The sequence below is a fragment of the Acanthaster planci genome, linkage group LG10 (assembly GCF_054643075.1).
Source record: "Acanthaster planci isolate LZ-2023a linkage group LG10, COTS_SCS, whole genome shotgun sequence".
Lineage (NCBI taxonomy): Eukaryota > Metazoa > Echinodermata > Asteroidea > Valvatida > Acanthasteridae > Acanthaster > Acanthaster planci.
In genome coordinates, this window is record NC_141786.1 from 16,847,564 (window position 1) to 16,871,313 (window position 23,750).

Genomic DNA, 23,750 nt, shown 5'->3' on the forward strand with positions numbered 1-23,750 from the left:
TGTTCCAGGAAGTGGATCGCTAAAATAATTCTCATTGTAAAGAGCAAGAAATCTTGGCAATATTTTTAAGGCTGACAAACATAGACGCTTTATGAACGTTCATTCAACGCGGTGAGTAGAATTACAGCATTTAAGACACTCCATATATGACGAATCAAAGTGCAGTGGTCGATGCTTGGCAAAGGAGAAGAGGGACAGTGGACTGGTGGACATGTTGTATTGTGGTGATGTTATGCATTTTCCATCACGAAATGTAAAGGGCAGGATATGACTATAGAATAGTTATGATAGTAGGGGAAGAGGAGGGTGTGTCAGCAATCACCCCAAAAGGAGGGGGGAGTAGCTCTGTTTTAAGCAAAGTCGTTTGTATCTTATTGACGCGATGGCCGATGGGTTGAGAGAGACACCTCAACTCAACACAGCCTCATTCGATTTTCAGCTGTGTGGAAGAAGTTATGTCAGGGCCAATACACCAATCAATTCAGTGCTTCATCAATTAATGATTACCGTATGGACATACTCGACTAAACTGGAGTTTAAAGTTTATACAATTATGAGCGTTAGACTGTAGAGGTTGGGGGAAATGGGTGTCTGATGAGCACTGCACATCTTCTGGCAAATGGAGATGAGCTGTCAAATTATCTCAGCGCCGTTAGGCGTTGCACAACACAAGTGTTTATTATAAATAGGTCATTTATGTATGAAAACGTTTTTAAAAAATACATGTGAAGCTCAATTTGTGTATAAGGCAATGCACAAAAATGGTTAATCATTTTGATGAACGGGTGTTATACCCAGCAAGAAATGAGACCGAGGGGTACCCCCCAACATGTCCAATCCCTATACACATTACAAACTATTGTTACTTAACACACACCCCCCAAGATGTCTGAAAGGAATTCCCCAGATTCCAGCGAGACAATGACCAACCACAAAGCAGGGGGGTTTCTCTCCGTCTTATACCTTGCTGCATATGACGCGTGTTGCCCTCACAGCTTCTTTTATTTGCCAAGGACGCAGAAAACCCCTCCCCCCACTTCATGGCCATGATGAATTTAAATTTAACCAGAGCTTTAGTGAGCACCCTGCTTGCCGAAGGCATATTACTAGAGGAAAATCTGCCGGGGCTCTGTTTAATTGACCTACAGGGATTTACCCTGACAGTAATTGATGTAAAAAAGGAAAGTTGTGCAAAGTATGTTTGAGCGTATTTTTCCCATGGTTTTCATACACATTAGGAGAGACCTAATCTGCCCGTTCTCATTTATCGATGGTGAATAATGTTGATTTTCATTTAATTCAAGACCTTTCAATGGTTTTCTTTGAACCAGAAAATGGCAACAGGATCAGCAGTGAGTTCAGCTCTAGAGACGATCAGCAGACATCATCTTGAATGCCCCATTTGTAGAGAGAGATTCCAACGACCCAAGATACTGGACTGTCTGCATAGTTTCTGTGAGCAATGTCTGCTGACATACTGCAGCACGAAGCACCAGGGCTGTACAGAGATTCCTTGCCCCGTGTGTCGACAAGAGACACAACTTCCACAAGCGGGGGCTAGAGGCCTGAAAACCAACTTTTATCTGATCGGTCTGGTTGAGGAGATTGAACTACAGGAAAAGTTGGTGTGTTCGGGTGAGACGAAGCTGCTCTGTGAGACATGTGATGATGGCAATGAGGCAACGCATCGCTGTCTGGACTGTGAACAGAATATCTGCTCACGCTGTCGAAGTACACAGCTACGGACCGCTGCCACATCAAGCCACACAATACCTCCTTTAGAGGAAATCCGTCAAGGGAAGACTAAAGTGAAAAAGCTGCCTGAACAATACTGTCCAAAATGTCCGACCCACGAGGGGGAAGTTACACGATTCTTCTGCACAACGTGTGAAATGTTAATTTGTCGAGATTGTACCGTCATCAAACATCGCATACCAGAACATGCCTATCTTGAAATAAAAGAGGCCGTGTCGACATACAGACAGATATTAGCTGATTTGTATTCTCCCCTTGAAAAAGTATTGAACCAACTCCAGAAATCTAAGGAGACAGTTTCAAGAATGAAGTATGACTTGGATATTCAAGTGAAGGCAGTCACGACAGAAGTGCAGGACAGGGCAGCTAAGATAAGAGCAGAGGTCACAGCTCAAGAAAATCGCATCATTGATGACATCAAAAACATCCAAAGCGATCGTCTTCAAAAACTGGCAGAACATAAGAAAACAACGAGTTTGGCATCGGAGAGAATACAGCATTCATTGGAGACAGCAAGAGAGGTGACAAGGACGGCAGCGGATAGTGAGTTCCTCTCACTCTACGCAACAATCAACAAAGACTTGAAATTGTTGGCAGGTCAAACTATTCCCAGAGTTGACAAGAGGCTTGGATTTCTGAAGTTCAAGCCGAGTGAGGGGGTAGGTGACATCAGTCTGGGCAAGGTGGTGACGGAAGGAAAGTGGGAGCAGCGATGTGTGTTTGGTCGCAAGGGAAGCGGTCCAGAAGAGTTTGATGGGGCTTGGGCCATTGCTGCTCGTCAGCCTGATGAGGTTGCAGTGGCTGACTACTACAACAATCGAGTTGTGATCTGCAGCATCGATGGTAACCAGAAAAGCACAATCCCGATGGAAGGATGTAAGTTTGGATAGAAACTGCTCACAGCGATACACTGGTGCTTTGTTTATCGTAAATAAATTCATGATTTATTTTGGAATTATGATGTCAAACAATAGTGTATCCTGCCTACTGTGTGTATGTCACAAGCCTGGGTCCCCCTACCCTCTGACACGCAATGTGTGCACGGTAAATTATGCAGTACACTCAAGCAGATAATTTAACTTCCAAATTCAATGGAAACTAATTTATTTACAAATATACAAACCACAAAAAGAATTGAATGAAGGGGGAGCAAAATACAGAAGATCAACAGTTTTAAAAAAATGGGTTTCATAGAAACTAGAAGGCTGGTGGGCTGGTTAATAATTACCACTAGCCCAAATTCGGACAGTTCAAAGGGAGAGTTGGTCAATTGTCCGATGCGCCGCTGTTACATGACTCTCAGCCGATCCTCAGCGAGGATGATGCAGGTGAGTCGGGGCTGGACTAAGCAGACCAACAGGCAGGTAGGTAGCCGTGCCCCCCCCGGCCGACTTGCTGTTCCTATCCAGCCAATGCAGGACCTGGCTTGATTGTGTCTCGGTACTCTATGAGGTCCACTTACGGGAGCTCCGACTCTGTAATAAGGAGCCCTGAAATATTGAATAATCATACCCATGTATTTGACCATATTACTAATTTTCCATACCCGAAAGGAGAAACTTCATTAATAAAATGGTCATTAAACTTGGCTTTTGAACTCCCCATTATCACAGATATATAACATAATAGCACTTACATATAGCAGACAAAACATAATGGTTAAATATTAGAAAATAATTAAAAAGAACACTCACAGTATATACTGGCTCCTGAGGTCTTACAGCACACTGAAAATTGTCACAGCCTGCCCTTCCTCTTTAAACTTTTCTCCTGAAAATTTGGGGCAGCAAATCGCTCTCCCAACTTATGGCTACCGCCAAGACTGGATTTTCAATCCACATCAACAAGGTGGAAGGCTTCATAAAATTCTGGCTTCAGAGCTATCGCTCAAACTTGTGCTATCGCACCACAGGCCTGTCAGTGTGTGTCACACAGAACCACACCCCAGTATTTAAGGCTATCGCTGCTGGACAACGCCTCAGTGAGCTTGCACTGTAAAACGCTATTCATGTCCCCATGCCTGGTGTGTACCCATGCAGGTGTGAACCATACAGGACCCCACCTTACTTTGCATAAAAGGGCATATAAGGAAATTTGGCCAACTTGGCAACATACAGTTTGTGTCTTTAAAGTAGTCAAACACTTGGCGTAAAATATCACTGACTTGTGACAGTGTGTTAGGGGCAAATTCAAAAGCAAAGTGCTTATTCAACATGATGGTAGGGAGACAAAATGTCGAAAGCCTTAGGCCTACTCACAGTCCCAACTCCCTTGCTTCAATTTTGTGGTGTTATTTTCTAAGGGTTTCTTCATGTTTGATAAATACCTGTAAATACACCGATTACTTTCTTCCTACTCACCTATGACGTAATCTAAAACAAACAGGCTAAACAACCCGTCGGTTGGGGGCAAGTTGCTGCCGCTGGATACGCCACTGGTGTCAAGCCACGTAACATATCTAAAGTCTTTTGGCAGAGTCACATGGTACCTAGACAGATGAGTCTATTGATTGACATGTTCATTTTTCCAGATATTGCGGTAAAGTTTATTTAGAGAATTTTCTTCTCTCCAAAAAGACTAGACGGCAGCTTAATTGTACAATACCTGGATTCTTAAAAACAAATCCAGTGAACCTCAATTCCAGATCAAAAATTTTTTTTTAACATTCAGGCAAATATATTTCACATGAAAACAAAACAAATATGCGCTTCGAATTCACTGCAACAAATGTTGGACACGTTGCATCTACACAATGGTTCATGATCAACATTTCCTCCCTTAAAGGCTCAATGTGCATTTCTGTTTTTGTGAAGTATCTATTTGCCAGCGTTCATTCGTCCAAGTTTAAATACTACGCAGCACAGGTAGTGGGCGGTATCGAGGAGAGCGCCCTCTTGCTCCTTATTTTGATGGAAAATTTACTTTCATTTCCTAAAGTTCGTTGCCACAAGACCGAGTGTTCTAGTGTGTAAATATTACGAATATTTAAAGCAAGCCTGGCAACAACGAAGGTTGAGAAGTGACTCCGGCTGGGCTTATTGTCGTGAGGGAAGGAAAAATTCCAAATTCCACGGACTCGCTAGACAGAGAGGGGGAGGCTTCAATATACATTCTACATGAATCCTTGTTCACTTGCTATGCATGGACGTAGCTACACGTGAGCCGCTTCTTTGAACTTCTTCCAGGAACTTTATGTTGATTGATTCATAATAAATAATTCCAGGTTCCCGGGATCTATTGGTCGAGGAAGGGACAATGGTTGATCCTAGGTCTCTGGCTTTATAACTCTTCATGAACGTAGTTGGTTGGTTCATGCTTTTCTTTCTGTCTTTCAACTCCAAACAGGGCCACATGGCGTTGCACCTACACGCACTGACAATCGGTTGGTGGTTGTTGAGCAGAACGCATCCCACGTGAAAGTCTTTGACAAGGGCAACACGCTGGCTTTCCAGTTCCCCACAGTGCCACCGAGTGAGGTCGGTAAGACCGCAGTGAACCTCCGGAGTGTAGCAGTCAAGACGGATGGGACCATTGTGGTAGGTGACATCCGGAGAATGGTGCTGACCGAACACAGCCCCACTGATGGCAAACTCAGAAGCACCATCCCAGTCAAGATTAAACCTTATTTTTTGGCTGTTGACAGCAATCATCGAGTTGTAATCAGTGACTGTGAACAGTTAGTCGGTGTTGTTGATGGGAATGGTGATACACTGTTCACCATCAAACCTACCATCGATGGTGAGGTAGTTGAATACTGTACTGGTGTATGCGCAGATAGCACAGGCGTCTATGTTGCAATGCATAATGATGATGAGGACACCGGTCATATCCACCACTATGACCCTCAAGGTGGCTTTCTCCACTGCATCGCAGAGGGGCTGCACCGGCCCAGGGGAATTACATTCACAGCAGTTGGGCAACTGGCAGTTGCAGACTTTTACTCAGGACATGTTCGTATCTTACAATGTTGAGCTAAGATGGCGCTTCTTTCTTTACAGATGGGTTGATTTGCTGAGGTTGTAGCAGTAACTCCAGTTTTGAACGCTGTAAGATAAAGTACTGATTGACGAAGGAATGTTGGCGAGTATAAAACCGCCAATTACACTGCACAGGCTGATGGGCAAGGTGACTGGGATGTGTGCAAGACGAGTCAGGGCATTTGGAAAAAGAAACAAATTTCATGAAAGAATAATCCTGCTCTTTAGTAACAAAACATTATATATTCTTAAATGTAGAATGAACCTTCGAGTAACATGTGAATTTCAGAGAGCGAAAACCTTTTTTTGAGAGTGATTATTGACCTGTAATATGAATTAGCATTGAAGTAAAAACACAAAGGACGTTTTCTCCATAAGTCTTATGTTGTTTGTTGTTCCAGACGTCATTTAATCGGTTCATTTATTGTACAAGACCTCTCCTTGATTTAAGTAAGATTTGTCTTCAAGAATAAAATGGTTCCAAACGACTGTTCCCGTGGGCCGTCTTTGTTTATCTGAACTACTGTCTGTGGTGTTGTTGTGTTTCTCCCCAGGCAGTCGCTCACGCTGACGAAAAGGCTCATTTGGTATTTTGGAAAAATGATAGAGCTTTGTGGAACCTCCATGGGCGCCCTTTTTACACTGCTTTATTTTTGTAAATTTATCTGAAACATATGACAATCAATACAGTACCGGGGTAATGGTGCAGTGACGTGGGACTGAACAATGTCCGTATCCAGTTTCCTAGTCTTACGGCTGCGGTGTGAAATAACAAATGTGCTTATGCAAGCCACTGCCTAACGGCTGCAGCCATGTCATATTAGCCTGTTTGGTACTGCTAACCATAGCCAATCATTTCATAGCCAACCTCTCATCGAACTGAAGTTGAAGGCGCCAACCTGTGACATTATTGTTTACGTCGTGAGTGGCGCTCATGATTCAATTCACAGACGTGTGTAGCCACGCACATACATGTAGGCCTACGCCATGTTCCAGGAAGTGGATCAATAAAATAATTCTCATTGTAAAGAGCGAGAAATCTTGGCAATATTTTTAAGGCTGACAAACATAGACGCTTTATGAGCGTTCATTCAACGCGGTGAGTAGAATTACAGCATTTAAGACACTCCATATATGACGAATCAAAGTGCAGTGGTTGATGCTTGGCAAAGGAGAAGAGGGGTAGTGGACTGGTGGACATGTTGTATTGTGGTGATGTTATGCATTTTCCATCACGAAATGTAAAGGGCAGGATATGACTATAGCATAGTTATGATAGTAGGGGAAGAGGAGGGCGTGTCAGCAATCACCCCAAAAGGAGGGGGGAGTAGCTCTGTTTTAAGCAAAGTCGTTTGTATCTTATTGACGCGATGGCCGATGGGTTGAGAGAGACACCTCAACTCACCACAGCCTCATTCGATTTTCAGCTGTGTGGAAGAAGTTATGTCAGGGCCAATACACCAATCAATTCAGTGCTTCATCAATTAATGATTACCGTATGGACATACTCGACTAAACTGGAGTTTAAAGTTTATATAATTATGAGCGTTACACTGTAGAGGTTGGGGGAAGTGGGTGTCTGATGAGCATTGCACATCTTCTGGTAAATGGAGATGAGCTGTCAAATTATCTCAGCGCCGTTAGGCGTTGTACAACACAACTGTGTATTATAAATAGGTCATTTATGTATGAAAACGTTTTTAAAAAATACATGTGAAGCTCAATTTTTGTATAAGGCAATGCACAAAAATGGTCAATCACTTTGATGAACGGGTGTTATACCCAGCAAGAAATGAGACCGAGGGGTACCCCCCAACATGTCCAATCCCTATACACATTACAAACTATTGTTACTTAACACACACCCCCAAGATGTCTGAAAGGAATTCCCCAGATTCCAGCGAGACAATGACCAACCACAAAGCAGGGGGGGGGTTCTCTCCGTCTTATACCTTGATGCATATGACGGGTGTCGCCCTCACAGCTTCTTTTATTTGCCAAGGACGCAGACAACCCCTCCCCCCACTTCATGGCTATCATGAATTTAAATTTAACCAGAGCTTTAGTTAGCACCCTGCTTGCCGAAGGCATATTACTACAGGAAAATCTGCCGGGGCTCTGTTTAATTGACCTACAGGGATTTACCCTGAGAGTAATTGATGTAAAACAAGGAAAGTTGTGCAAAGTATGTTTGAGCGTATTTTCCCATGGTTTTCATACACATTAGGAGAGACCTAATCTGCACGTTCTCATTTATCGATGGTGAATAATGTTGATTTTCATTTAATTCAAGACCTTTTAATGGTTTTCTATGAACCAGAAAATGGCTACAGGATCAGCAGTTTGTTCAGCTCTAGAGACGATCAGCAGGCATCATCTTGAATGCCCCATTTGTAGTGAAAGATTCCAACGACCCAAGATACTGGACTGTCTGCATAGTTTCTGTGAGCAATGTCTGCTGACATACTGCAGCACGAAGCACCAGGGCTGTACAGAGATTCCTTGCCCCGTGTGTCGACAAGAGACACAACTTCCACAGGCGGGGGTTAGAGGCCTGAAAACCAACTTTTATCTGATTGGTCTGGTTGAAGAGATTGAAGTACAGGAAAAGTTGGTGTGTTCGGGTGAGACGAAGCTGCTCTGTGAGACATGTGATGATGGCAGTGAGGCAACGCATCGCTGTCTGGACTGTGAACAGAATATCTGCTCACGTTGTCGAGGTACACAGCTACGGATCGCTGCCACGTCGAGCCACGCAATACCTCCATTAGAGGAAATCCGTCAAGGGAAGATTAAAGTGAAAAAGCTGCCTGAACAATACTGTCCAAAATGTCCAAACCACGAGGGGGAAGTTACACGATTCTTCTGCACAACGTGTGAAATGTTAATTTGTCGAGACTGTACTGTGATAGACCACTGCAAACCGCAACACGCATACATTGATAGAAAACAGGCCACTTCAACATACAAAGAGTCATTAGCTGACTTGTTTTCCCCCCTCGAGAAGATCCTGAATGAACTCCAAGAATCTCTTGAGATAGTTTCAAAAATGAAACACGACCTAGATATCAGAGTGGAAAACGTAATTTTAGTAGTGCATACCAAGGCAGCTGAGATAAGAGCAGAGGTCACTGCTCAAGAAAATCGCATCATCCATGAAATCACAAATATCCAAAGCGATCGTCTGCAAAAACTGGCAGAATATGAAAAAACAATGAGTTTGGCATCGGAGAGAATACAGCATTCATTGGAGACAGCAAGAGAGGTGACAAGGACGGCAGCGGATAGTGAGTTCCTCTCACTCTACGCAACAATCAACAAAGACTTGAAATTGTTGGCAGGTCAAACTATTCCCAGAGTTGACAAGAGGCTTGGATTTCTGAAGTTCAAGCCGAGTGAGGGCGTAGGTGACATCAGTCTGGGCAAGGTGGTGACGGAAGAGAAGTGGGAGCAGCGATGTGTGTTTGGTCGCAAGGGAAGCGGCCGAGGAAAGTTCTATTGGGCTTGTGACATTGCTGCTCGTCATCCTGATGAGGTTGCAGTGGCTGACTACAGGAACAAACGAGTTGTGATCTGCAGCATCGATGGTAACCAGAAAAGCACAATCCCGATGGAAGGACGTAAGTTTGGATAGAAACTGCTCACAGCGATACACTGCTGCTTTGCTTATTGTAAATAAATTCATAATTTCTTTTGGAATTACGATATCAAACAGTGGTGTATCCTGCCTGATGTGTGTGTTGGGGGGCAAATTCAAAAGCAAAATGCTTATTCAACATGATGGTAGGGAGACAAAATGTCGAAAGCCTTAGGCCTACTCACAGTCCCAACTCCCTTGCTTCAATTTCTGTTTTCTAAGGGTTTGCTCATGTTTGATAAATACTTGTAAATACACTGATTACTTTCTTTCCTACTCACCTATGACGTAATCTAAAACAAACAGGCTAAACAACCCGTCGGTTGGGGGCAAATTGCCACCGCTGATACGCCAGTGGTGTCAAGCCACATAGCAAATCAAAAGGCTTTTGGCAGAGTCACGTGGTACCCAGACGGAGGAGGCTATAAGAGAAAAAAATGATTGGCATATTCATTTTTCCAGATATTGCAGTAAAGTTTATTTAGAGAATTTTCTTCTCTCCAAAAAGACTACACGGCGGTTTAATTGTACAATACCTGGATTCTTAAAAAAAAACCCAGTGAACCTCAATTCCGGATCCAACATTTTTGTAAACATTCAGGCAAATATATAACACATAACGACAAAACAGATATGCGCTTCCAATTCACTGCAACGAATGTTGGACACGTTGCATCTGCACAATGGTTCATGATCAAAGTTTCTTCCCGTCAAGGCTCAAAGTGCATTTCTGTTTTTGTGAAGTATCTATTTGCCAGCGTTCATTCGTCCATGTTGAAATACTATGCAGCACAGGTAGTGGGCGGTAATGAGGAAGAGCGAAAATTTACTTTCTTTTCCTAAAGTTCGTTTCCACACGACCGAGTGTTCTAGTGTATAAATATTACGAACATTTAATGCAAGCCTGGCAACAACAAAGGTTGAGAAGTGACTCCGGCTCGGCTTATTGTCGTGAGAGAAGGAAAAATTCCAAATTCCACGGACTCACTAGACAGGGAGGGGGAGGCTTCAATATACATTCTACATGAATCCTTGTTCACTTGCTATGCATGGACGTAGCGAAACGTTAAGCCGTTTTTTGTCACTTCTTCCAAGAACTTCATATTGATTGCTTCATAATAAATAATTCCAGGTTCCTGGGATCTATTTCTCTAGGAAGGGGCAAGGGTTGATCCTAGGTCTCTGGCTTTATAACTCTTCATGAACGTAGTTGGTTGGTTGATGCTTTTCTTTTCGTCTTTTAACTCCAAACAGGGCCATATGGCATTGCAGCTACACGCACTGACAATCGCTTGGTGGTTGTTGAGGAGAACGCATCCCACGTGAAAGTCTTTGACAAGGACAATACGCTGGCTTTCCAGTTCCCCACAGTGCCACCGAGTGAGGTCGGTAAGACCGCAGTGAACCTCCGGTGTGTAGCAGTGAAGACGGATGGGACCATTGTGGTTGGTGATATCAAGAGGATGGTGCTGACCGAACACAGCCCCACTGATGGCGAACTCAGAAGCACCATCCCAGTCAAGATTGAACCTCGTTATGTGGCTGTTGACAGCAATGATCGAGTCGTAATCAGTGACTGTAAACAACAGTTAGTCGGGGTTGTTAGTGCGAATGGTGATACACTGTTCACCATCAAACCTACCATCGATGGTGAGGTAGTTAGGCACTGTACTGGTGTATGCGCAGATAGCACAGGCGTCTATGTTGCAATGCATAATGGCAGTGACACCGGTCATATCCACCACTATGGCCCTCAAGGTGGCTTTCTCCACTGCATCGCAGAGGGTCTGCACTGGCCCGTGGGAATCACATTCACAGCAGGTGGGCAACTGGCAGTTGGAGACTACTGCTCAGTGAAGATTTATGACTTTGTTTAATGTAACACAAACAAATCGATTTCCTTCCGCTTTCTTCAGGAGGAAACAGCAGTAGCATTAGTCGGAAATGTTGCGGTGTGAACAACATTGCATTTAATTTCATCACTTCTTTTTTTATAGAACATTAGATACACAAAGGTTTGCGTAGGCTTACTGCATAGCAGAAATGGAAAGCAAACTACATCAAAATTTCTTTGAGACGGGATTTAAAAGTATGGGAGCTACATAAAGTGCTTATCATTTAAACAAATTTCCTTTGTTAGTTTTGCATTGTTAACTATATTTCCTCGAGATATATGAATTATTTTCATAGATCCATTAAACAGTAGTAAATGTATCCCAATATTGGTGAATTATGCCTACCGTGAGCGCTCACAGGAGATAGGGGAAGTTGTTAGCTTGTCTCATCAAAAGAATCAGACTCATTTGAATGCAAACATCTTGCAGGGGATTATCAATTGAGGAGAGTATAAAAACTGCAAAATAATATGTGACGTCAAATTGTTCTCATTGAGAGTTACATAAAATTTTAATGTTCTCAAAAGCTTACTTTGTGTGAGTAGTGGGATAGCAAAGGTCTCATCATTTAAATGGTGAGGTACATTTGTAAAAGTCGATGTGGAACTCACATTTGGAGGAATATTCCCCTCATAACTGCACTGTCCCTTTGTGTTGAACCGCCTTATTCATATTTGCGGTTGAATGTATATTACGAATTAATACCTCGTTAAAGACAGGCCCAATGTCACCATTTGGAGGAGAGTTATATTAATTCAGTCCCCTTTGAAACTCCTTTCAAAATAAAAATCATTTCGTTTTCTTTTGAACTCAAATGAAAGTTTTGTTAGGGAAAGTTTTTGTTTTTCTCTGTGACACATGCAAAAGCAAGATGAAATTTAGGTTAAAAAGCTTTATTGGCAAAGTGCTTAATTTTTGTGGATTTTATTTACATAGTTTTAATCACTGACAGCAACAATATTCCACTTACAGAATATAAACTTTTTCAAAGACTATGCCTGAGTATTATTTAAAGGCTACATGACCTTTTTGGTTTTTTTAAATGTGAATATTTATCATGACGTAGGTAATTTACATTGTAACGGTTATTTACATACCAATGGGTAAAGTAGTCACTTTTCGGCTGGCCTCCTTGAATCTTTCCTGCACAAGGAAGGGTTGAACACGCATCTAAACCTCTACCAAATAAAAAAGCTAAGTCCCAAGACTCGTTTTGACAGTGGACAGATTTACTGGATTATCCGTATGGCTGTATAGTTGCCCCTTGTACTATGTAGTGATATGAAGTAAGCCGTACGTTATCAGTAATCAAGAAGTCTTGGGGACGTATCAAGAACCAGACCCGTAATACGACAGCTCTCCAGGAAGTTTGTGAGAGAGCTGTTAAAGGGTGCCATAATTGAGGTTGTTTAATTACTCCTGGTTGTTTGTCTGTGCGTGACATATGATCTGGTTGTCAGTAACGAAATCATACAGTCTAAAAAGGAAAACCCTCTTGGGTATTTCATGACTCTTGTGATAAAATCTGAGGTGTAGGGACATTGCTGTTGCAGTATGAATAAAACGTACGTAGTCTGTGGTTGATAGAAGAGCTTTGCACATCGACTGCTTTCATTTAATGCTTTGTTCCTTCAAGAAATGGAATTTCTTCCCTCTTGGCGGTAGTTTCTGAGGATGCCTACATGTATGTATGACAGTACCCCGGGTAGTTAGTTGGGTCAATACATCAAAGTTGAGTATTACAAGCGACATCTTGTGTGTCTCTCTACGTCTACATACCACGTCCGGTGCTTGTTGCATTCACGTTGAGAATGGCTTCCCTGTCCCGTCCCATTTAAACCATGTTGATCCTATAATTCTAGATATCCGTTTTCTTCCCTATCACATTAGTACTTGGCAACTAAATTGAAATCTGTAGAAAGAGTATCTCGTAGTCAAGCCTGTGTAAATATTAATACGCCTTTAGTTTTGTTTTTGGTAGCCGACCTGTTACGGGAATACAAACAAACTGACCTCAGGAAAGAGCTTGGCCTTTTGCGCAGAATGCTGGTTTTCCAGAGCATTTAAGCGCACAGATCCGGAGCGTTAGGTCTGAGGGAACTTTGCTGGAGCGTAAAGAGCGAAATTCAGGGACTTGCGGGTCATTTTACGAGATCGACAAAGAATGAATAATCGGGTCACACCCAAGTACGGTTGTTGTCCCAACTCAAGATTACCATTGCAACCAATAGGTGCAATGTGGCCGATCACACAGCATTAATATACGTTGTTACGATCCGACTGTACGAACTGTCAGTCCCTAGAAACAAATAATTTCTCTACGTGTACAAATAGTTGAATTGGAGTTAAAAGGGAGACTGAATTGGCAAAGCCGGAAGTTGAAGTTTGTGTCAGTGAAGCTTCAGGCCTACAAACGTATCGTAAAAACCAGCGTCGGTCTATGTTGTACTATTCCCCATACATTGATCGTGTATCTTTACTTTACACCACACCCTGTCGGCGCCATTTTCCAAAAACACATCGAGTTTAAACTGTCAAAACTCTCGTACGGGTGCGAGTTTTTCTTTGCAGTACCGGAACAATCTCACCAAACGTCTTCACAAATCAACTGATTCAGTTTAGTTAAAAGTAAAGCTGACTTCTGAATGTTAAGTGAAGCAACTGTTGTTGCACAACTCTTGCAATAAATTGATTAGTATATTTTACAATGTATAGCTAGACCTATAGAATAGATGTAGTCTTGAGGATAAAATCAAACACTTGGCAAATGTAAATGACTTTCCGAACAACTCCGTAGTTAGCTCAATTAAAATCACAGGACATGTTCGTATCTTACAATGTTGAGCTATGATGGCGCTTCTTTCTTTACAGATGGGTTGATTTGCTGAGGTTGTAGCAGTAACTCCAGTTTTGAACGCTGTAAGATAAAGTACTGATTGACGAAGGAATGTTGACGAGTATTAAACCGCCAATTACACTGCACAGGCTGATGGGCAAGGTGACTGGGATAGGTACAAGACGAGTAAGGGCGTTTGGAAAAAAGAGACAAATTTCATGAAAGAATAATCCTGCTCCTTAGTAACAAAACATTATAGATTTTTAAACGTAAAATGAACTTTCGAGTAAAATGTGAATTTCAGAGAGCGAAAACCTTTTTTGAGAGTGATTACTAACCAGCAATATGAATTAGCGTTGAAGTAAAAACACAAAGGACGTTTTCTCCGTCAGTCTTATGTTGTTTGTTGTTCCAGACGTCATCACCTACACATTCATTTAATCGATTCATTTATTGTACAAGACCTCTCCTTGATACAAGTAAGATTTGTCTTCAAGAATAAAATAGTTGCAAACGACTGTTCCCGTGGGCCGTTTTTGTTTATCTGAATTACTGTCTGTGGTGTTGTTGTGATTCTCCCAAGGCAGTCGCTCACGCTGACGAAAAGGCTCATTTGGTATTTTGAAAAATGTTTAGATTTGTGTTGAATCTCTATGGGCGCCCTTTTTAAACTGCCTTATTGTTGTAAATTTATCTGAAACATATGACAATAAATACAGTACCGGGGTAATGGTGCAGTGACGTGTGACTGAACAATGTCCGTACCCGGTTTCCTAGTCTTACGGCTGCGATGTGAAATAACAAATGTGCTTATGCAAGCCACTGCCTAACGGCTGCAGCCATTTCATATTAGCCTGTTTGATACTGCTAGCCATAGCCAATCATTTCAAAGCCAACCTCTCATCTGAAGTTGAAGGTCACCAACCTGTGACATTATTGTTTACGTCGCGAGTGGCGCTCATGAGTCAATTCACAGACGTGTGTAGCCAGGCACACACATGTAGACCTACTCTGAACGCCATGTTCCAGGAAGTAGATCGCTAAAATAATTCTCATTGCAAAGAGCGAGAAATCTTGGCAACCTTTTTTTAAGGCTGACAAACATAGAAGCTTAATGAACGTTGTTCATTCGACGTTGTTCGTTGTTCAAAGTGGTGAGTAGAGAATTACAGCATTTAAGACACTCCATATATGACAAATTAAAGTGCAGTGGTTGATGCTTGGCAAAGGAGAAGAGGGACAGTGGACTGGTGGACATGTTGTATTGTGGTGATGTTATGCATTTTCCATCACGAAATGTAAAGGGCAGGATATGACTATAGCATAGTTATGATAGTAGAGGAAGAGGAGGGCGTGTCAGCAATCCCCCCAAGAAGGAGGGAGGAGTAGCTCTGTTTTAAGCAAAGTCGCTTGTATCTTATTGACGCGGTGGCCGATGGGTTGAGAGAGTCACCTCAACTCACCACAGCCTCATTCGATTTTCAGCTGTGTAGAAGAAGTTATGTCAGGGCCAATCCACCAATCAATTCAGTGCTTCATCAATTAATGATTACCGTATGGACATACTCGAATAAACTGGAGTTTAAAGTTTATATAATTATGAGCGTTACACTGTAGAGGTTGGGGGAAGTGGGTGTATGATGAGCATTGCACATCTTCTGGTAAATGGAGATGGGTTGTCAAATTATCCCAGCGCCGTTAGATGTTGCACAACACAACTGTGCATTATTAATAGGTCATTTATGTATGAAAACGTTTTTAAAAGATACATGTGAAGCTCAATTTTTGTATAAGGCAATGCACAAAAATGGTCAATCACTTTGATGAACGGGTGTTATACCCAGCAAGAAATGAGACCGAGGGGTACCCCCCAACATGTCCAATCCCTATACACATTACAAACTATTGTTACTTAACACACACCCCCCCAAGATGTCTGAAAGGAATTCCCCAGATTCCAGCGAGACAATGACCAACCACAAAGCAGGGGGGTTTCTCTCCGTCTCATACCTTGATGCATATGACGGGTGTCGCCCTCACAGCTTCTTTTATTTGCCAAGGACGCAGACAACCCCTCCCCCCACTTCATGGCCATCATGAATTTAAATTTAACCAGAGCTTTAGTTAGCACCCTGCTTGCCGAAGGCATATTACTACAGGAAAATCTGCCGGGGCTCTGTTTAATTGACCTACAGGGATTTACCCTGACAGTAATTGATGTAAAACAAGGAAAGTTGTGCAAAGTATGTTTGAGCGTATTTTTCCCATGGTTTTCATACACATTAGGAGAGACCTAATCTGCACGTTCTCATTTATCGATGGTGAATAATGTTGATTTTCATTTAATTCAAGACCTTTTAATGGTTTTCTATGAACCAGAAAATGGCTACAGGATCAGCAGTTAGTTCAGCTCTAGAGACGATCAGCAGGCATCATCTTGAATGCCCCATTTGTAGTGAGAGATTCCAATGACCCAAGATACTGGACTGTCTGCATAGTTTCTGTGAGCAATGTCTGCTGACATACTGCAGCACGAAGCACCAGGGCTGTACAGAGATTCCTTGCCCCGTGTGTCGACAAGAGACACAACTTCCGGAGGCGGGGGTTAGAGGCCTGAAAACCAACTTTTATCTGATCGGTCTGGTTGAGGAGATTGAACTACAGGAAAAGTTGGCGTGCCCGGGTGACACGAAGCTGCGGTGTGAGATTTGCGTTCAAGAAAATGAGGCAACGCATCGCTGTCTGGATTGCGAACAGAACATCTGTTCAGTTTGTTGGAAAATGCATCTACGATTTGCTATCTCACAGTGTCACACAGTATCTACTCTGGAAGACATTCGGGAAAGGAAGATAACATTGCAAACCAAATCTGCAAAAACCCATCCCAAATGCACGACCCACGAGGGTGAAGTGACGCGATTCTTCTGCACAACTTGTGAGACATTAATCTGTCGAGATTGTACTGTGATAGACCACTGCAAACCGCAACACGCATACATTGATAGAAAACAGGCCACTTCAACATACAAAGAGTCATTAGCTGACTTGTTTTCCCCCCTCGAGAAGATCCTGAATGAACTCCAAGAATCTCTTGAGATAGTTTCAAAAATGAAACACGACCTAGATATCAGAGTAGAGAACGTAATTTCAGTAGTGCATACCAAGGCAGCTGAGATAAGAGCAGAGGTCACTGCTCAAGAAAATTGCATCATCCATGAAATCACAAATATCCAAAGCAATCGTCTTCAAAAACTGGCAGAATATGAGAAAACAATGAGTTTGGCATCGGAGAGAATACAGCATTCATCGGAGACAGCAAGAGAGGTGACAAGGACGGCAGCGGATAGTGAGTTCCTCTCACTCTACGCAACAATCAACAAAGACTTGAAATTGTTGGCAGGTCAAACTATTCCCAGAGTTGACAAGAGGCTTGGATTTCTGAAGTTCAAGCCGAGTGAGGGGGTAGGTGACATCAGTCTGGGCAAGGTGGTGACGGAAGGAAAGTGGGAGCAGCGATGTGTGTTTGGTTGCAAGGGAAGCGGTCCAGGAGAGTTCAAATGGGCTTGTGGCATTGCTGCATGTCAGCCTGATGAGGTTGCAGTGGCTGACTACTTGAACAAACGAGTTGTGATCTGCAGCATCGATGGTAACCAGAAAAGCACAATCCCGATGGAAAGATGTAAGTTTGGATAAAAACTGCTCACAGCGATACACTGGTGCTTTGTTTATCGTAAATAATTCATGATTTATTTTGGAATTACGATGTCAAACAGTGGTGTATCCTGCCTGATGTGTGTGTTGGGGGCAAATTCAAAAGCAAAATGCTTTTTCAACATGATGGTAGGAAGACAAAATGTCGAAAGCCTTAGGCCTACTCACAGTCCCTACTCCCTTGCTTCAATTTCGTGAGTTTTTTTTCTAAGGGTTTGTTCATGTTTGATATATACTTGTAAATACACTGATTACTTTCTTCCTGCTCACCTATGGCGTATTCTAAAACAAACAGACTAAACAACCCGTCGGTTGGGGGCAAGTTGCCGCGCTGGATACACCACTGGTGTCAAGACACATAAGAAATCTAAAGGCTTTTGGCAGAGTCACATGGTACCCAGACGGAGGAGGCTCTAGGACAGAAAAAAATGATCGGCATATTCATTTTTCCAGATATTGCAGCAAAGTTTATTTAGAGAATTTTATTCTCCCAAAAAGACTACACAGCGGCTAAATTGTACAATACCTGGATTCTTAAAAACAAATCCAGTGAACCTCAATTCCGGATCAAACATTTTTTTATCATTCGGGCAAATATATGTCACATAACGACAAAACAGATATGCGCTTCGAATTCACTGCAACAAATGTTGGACACGTTGCATCTGCACAATGGTTCATGATCAACATTTCCTCCCGTAAAGGCTCAATGGGCATTTCTGTTTTTGTAAAGTATCTATTTGCCAGCGTTCATTCATCCATGTTTAAATGCTATGCAGCACAGGTAGTTGGCGGTAACGAGGAGAACGCCCTCTTGCTCCTTATTTTGACGGAAAATTTACTTTCTTTTCCTAAAGTTCGTTGCCACACGACCGCGTGTTCTAATGTAATAATATTATGAATATTTAACGCAAGCCTGGCAACAACGAAGGTTGAGAAGGGGCTTCGGCTGGGCTTATTGTCGTGAGGGAAGGAAAAATTCCAAATTCCACGGACTCGCTAAACAGGGAGGGGGAGGCTTCAATATACATTCTACATGAATCCTTGTTCACTTGCTGTGCATGGACGTAGCTAGACCTTTAGCCGCTTCTTTGAAACTTCTTCAGGAACTTTATGTTGATTGTTTCATAATAATTCCGGGTTCCCGGGATCTCTTTGTCGAGGAAGGGACAAGGGTTGATCCTAAGTCTCTGGCTTTATAACTTTTCATGAACGTGGGTGATTGGTTAATGCTTTTCTTTTTGTCTTTCAACTCCAAACAGGGCCATGTGGCGTTGCAGCTACACGCACCGGCAATCGCTTGGTGGTTGTTGAGGAGAACGCATCCCACGTGAAAGTCTTTGACAAGGACAACACGCTGGCTTTCCAGTTCCCCACAGTGCCACCGAGTGAGGTCGGTAAGACCGAAGTGAACCTCCAGAGTGAAGCAGTCAAGACAGATGGGACCATTGTGGTAGGTGACATTGAGAGAATGGTACTGAGCGAACACAGCCCCACTGATGGAGAACTAAGGAGCACCATCCCAGTCAAGATTAAACCTCGTTATGTGGCTGTTGACACAAATGATCGAGTCGTAATCAGTGACCTTGAACAGTTAGTTGGTGTTGTTGATGGGAATGGTGATACACTGTTCACCATCAAACCTACCATCGATGGTGAGGTAGTTAGACTCCGGTGTTGTTGTATGTGCAGATAGCACAGGCGTCTATGTTGCAATGCAAAATGGCAAGAGGACCGGTCATATCCACCACTATGACCCTCAAGGTGGCTTTCTCCACTGCATCGCAGAAGGTCTGCACTTGCCCATGGGAATCACATTCACAGCAGATGGGCAACTGGCAGTTGCAGACTGCTACTCAGTGAAGATTTATGACTTTGTTTAATGTAACACAAAAAGTCGATTTCCTTCCGCTTTCTTCGGGAGGAAACAGCAGTAGCATTAGTCGGAAACGTTGCGCTGTGTACAAGTTTTCATTCAATTTCATGACTTATTTTTTTTAAATAGAAAACTATATCCACAAAGGTTTGCGTAGGCTTACTGCATAGCAGAAGAGGAAAGCAAACTACATTAAAATTTCACTGAGATGGGATTCAAAAGTATGGGAGCTACATAAAGTGCTTATCATTTAAACAAATTTCCTTTGTTAGTTTTCCATTGTTAACTATATTTTCTCACGACATGTGAATTATTTTCATAGTCCATTTAACAGTAGTAAATGTATCCCAATATTGGTGAGGTTATGCCTACCGTGAGCGCTCACAGGAGATAGGGGAAGTTGTTAGCTCGTCTCATCAAAAGAATCAGACTCATTTTAATGCAAACATCTTGCAGGGGATTATCAAATTGAGGAGAGTATAAAAACTGAAAAATAATATGTGAAGTCAAATTGTTCTCATTGAGATTTACATACAATTTTAATGTTTTCAAAAGTTTACTTTGTGTGAGTAGTGGGATAGCGAAGGTCTCATCATTTAAATAGTGAAGTACATTTGTAAAAGTCGATGTGGAACTCACGTTTGGAGGAATATTCCCCTCATAGCTAAACTCTCCCTTTGTGTTGAACCGCCTTATTCTTATTTGCGGTTGAATGTATATTACAAATTGATACCTCGTTAAAAGAGGCCCAATATCACTATTTGGAGGAGAGTTATATTGATTCATTTCCTTTGCAACTCCTTTCAAAATAAAAATCATTTCGTTTTCTTTTGAACTCAAATATAAAATGAACTCAAATATAAAATGATTTTTTTGTTAGAGATTTAAATGATGTTTTTCTTGGTGGCAGAAGCAAAAGCAAGATGAAATTTAGGTTATAAAAAGCTTTCTTGGCAAATTGCTTAATTTTCGTGGATTTTATTTACATAGTTTTAATTACTGACAGCAACAATATTCCACTTACAGAATATAAACGTTTTCAAAGACTATGCCTGAGTATTATTTGAAGGCAACATGACCTTTTCATTTTTTTAAATGTGAATCTTTATCATGATGTAGGTAATTTACATTGTAACGGTTATTTGCATACCCATGGGTAAAGTTGTTACTTTTCGGCTGACCTCCTTGAATCATTCCTACACAAGGAAGGGTTGAACACGCATCTAAACCTCTTCCAGACAAAAAAAGTCCCAAGACTAGTTTTGACAGTGGACAGATTTACTGGATTATCCGTATGGTGGTATAGTTGCCCCTTGTACTATGTAGTGATGTGAAGTAAGCCGTACGTTACCAGTAATCAAGAAGTCTTGGGGACGTATCAAGAACCAGATCCGTAATACGACAGCTCTCCAGGAAGTTTATGAGAGAGCTGTTAAAGGGTGCCATAATTGAGGTTGTTTAATTGCTCCTGGTTGTTTGTCTGCGCATGACATATGATCTGGCTGGGCTGTCAGTAACGAAATCGTACAGTCTAAAGGAAAACCCTCTTGGGTAATTAATGACTTTTGTGATAAAATAACATTGCTGTTGCAGTATGAATAAAATGTACGTATTATGTGTTTGATAGAAGAGCTTTGAACATCGACTGCTTTCATTTAATACTTTTTTCCTTTAAGAAGTGGAATTTCTTCCTTCTAGGCTGTAGTTTCTGAGGCTGCCTACATGTATGTATGACTGTACCCCGGGTAGTTAGTTGGGTCAATACATCAAAGTTGAGTATTACAAGCAACATCTTGTGTGTCTCTCTACGTCTACATACCACGTCCGGTGCTTGTTGCATTCACGTTGAGAATGGTTTCCCTGTCCCGTCCCATTTAAACCATGTTGATCCTATAATTCTAGATATCCGTTTTCTTCCCTGTCACATTAGTACTTGGCAACTAAATTGAAATCCGTAGAGAGAGTATCTCGAACGTAAAGCCTGTGTAAATATTAATACGCCTTTAGTTTTGTTTTTGGTAGCCGATCTGTTACGGAAATACAAACAAACTGACCTCAGGAAAGAGCTTGGCCTTTTGCGCAGAATGCTGGTTTTCCAGAGCAATCAAGCCCCAAGATCCGGAGCGTTAGGTCTGAAGGAACTTTGCTGGAGCGTTAAGAGCGAAATTCAGAGACTTGTGGGTCATTTTGCGAGATCGACAAAGAATGAATAATCTGGTCACACCCAAGTACGATTGTTGTCCCAACTCAAGATTACCATTCCAACCAATAGGTGCAGTGTGGCCGATCACACTGCATTAATATACGTTATTACGATCCGACTGTACGAAGTGTCAGTCCCAAGAAACAAATAGTTTCTCTACGTGTACAAATAGTTGAATTGGAGTTAAAAGGGAGACTGAATTGACAAAGCCGGAAGTTGAAGTTTGTGTCACTGCAGCTTCAGACCTAGAAACGTATCGTAAAAAACAGCGACGGTCTATTTTATACTGTTCCCCATACATTGATTGTGTATCTTTACTTTACACCACACCCTGTCGGCGCCATTTTCCAAAAACACATCGAGTTTAAACTGTCAAAACTCTCGTACGGGTGCGAGTTTTTCTTTGCAGTAACGGAACAATCTAACCAAACGTCTTCACAAATCAACTGATTCAGTTTAGTTAAAAGTAAAGCTGACTTCTGAATGTTAAGTGAAGCAACTGTTGTTGCACAACTCTTGCAATAAATTGATTAGTATATTTTACAATGTATAGCTAGACCTATAGAATAGATGTAGTCTTGAGGATAAAATTAAACACTTGGCAAATGTAAATGACTTTACGAACAACTCCGTAGTTAGCTCAATTAAAATCACAGGACATGTTCGTATCTTACAATGTTGAGCTATGATGGCGCTTCTTTCTTTACAGATGGGTTGATTTGCTGAGGTTGTAGCAGTAACTCCAGTTTTGAACGCTGTAAGATAAAGTACTGATTGACGAAGGAATGTTGGCGAGTATAAAACCGCCAATTACACTGCACAGGCTGATGGGCAAGGTGACTGGGATAGGTACAAGACGAGTCAGGGCGTTTGGAAAAAAGAAACAAATTTCATGAAAGAATAATCCTGCTCCTTAGTAACAAAACATTATACATTTTTAAACGTAGAATGAACCTTCGAGTAAAATGTGAATTTCAGAGAGCGGAAACCTTTTTTGAGAGTGATTACTGACCTGCAATATGAATTAGCGTTGAAGTAAAAACACAAAGGACGTTTTCCCCATCAGTCTTATGTTGTTTGTTGTTCCAGACGTCATCACGTACACATTCATTTAATCGATTCATTTATTGTACAAGACCCCTCCTTGATACAGGTGAGATTTGTCTTCAAGAATAAAATAGTTCCAAACGACTGTTCCCGTGGGCCGTCTTTGTTTATCTGAATTACTGTCTGTGGTGTTGTTGTGATTCTCCCCAGGCAGTCGCTCACGCTGACGAAAAGGCTCAGTTGGTATTTTGGAAAAATGATAGAGCTTTGTGGAACCTCTATGGGCGCCCTTTTTACACTGCTTTATTTTTTTAAATTTATCTGAAACATATGACAATCAACACAGTACCGGGGTAATGGTGCGGTGACGTGTGACTGAACAATGTCCGTATCCAGTTTCCTAGTCTTACGGCTGCGGTGTGAAATAACAAATGTGCTTATGCAAGCCACTGCCTTAGGGCTGCAGCCATTTCATATTAGCCTGTTTGATACTGCTAGCCATAGCCAATCATTTCATAGCCAACTTCTCATCCAACTGAAGTTGAAGGTCACCAACCTGTGACATTATTGTATACGTAGTGAGTGGCGCTCCTGAGTCAATTCACAGACGTGTGTAGCCACGCACATACAAGTAGACCTACTCTGAACGCCATGTTCCAGGAAGTAAATCGCTAAAATAATTCTCATTGCAAAGAGCGATCAATCTTGGCAACATTTTTAAGGCTGACAAACACGGACGCTTTATGAACGTTCATTCAACGCGGTGAGTAGAATTACAGCATTTAAGACAACCTATATATGGCGAATCAAAGT

The 23,750-nt window shown here is 41.9% G+C and overlaps 2 protein-coding genes, 1 long non-coding RNA gene and 1 pseudogene across 10 annotated transcripts in view; 3 read left to right on the top strand and 1 right to left on the bottom strand.

The window, feature by feature from the left end:
- Positions 1-23,750, bottom strand: part of LOC110990533 (uncharacterized) — a 270,020-nt gene that overhangs the window by 50,030 nt on the left and 196,240 nt on the right. The window lies entirely within an intron of this gene.
- On the top strand, positions 1,329-6,220 carry LOC147797881 (E3 ubiquitin-protein ligase TRIM56-like). The gene is made up of 2 exons (XM_087142142.1): positions 1,329-2,631; positions 5,101-6,220. Exons 1-2 carry the CDS (start codon positions 1,335-1,337, stop codon positions 5,724-5,726), a joined length of 1,923 nt encoding a protein of 640 aa, XP_086998268.1. The 5' UTR covers positions 1,329-1,334; the 3' UTR covers positions 5,727-6,220.
- On the top strand, positions 7,970-12,853 carry LOC147797882 (E3 ubiquitin-protein ligase TRIM56-like). The gene is made up of 2 exons (XM_087142141.1): positions 7,970-9,352; positions 10,624-12,853. Exons 1-2 carry the CDS (start codon positions 8,044-8,046, stop codon positions 11,244-11,246), a joined length of 1,932 nt encoding a protein of 643 aa, XP_086998267.1. The 5' UTR covers positions 7,970-8,043; the 3' UTR covers positions 11,247-12,853.
- Positions 16,480-21,316, top strand: LOC147797883 (E3 ubiquitin-protein ligase TRIM33-like; annotated as a pseudogene). Its single transcript, XR_015426667.1, has 2 exons — positions 16,480-17,779; positions 19,074-21,316. The product of XR_015426667.1 is annotated as an E3 ubiquitin-protein ligase TRIM33-like (transcript).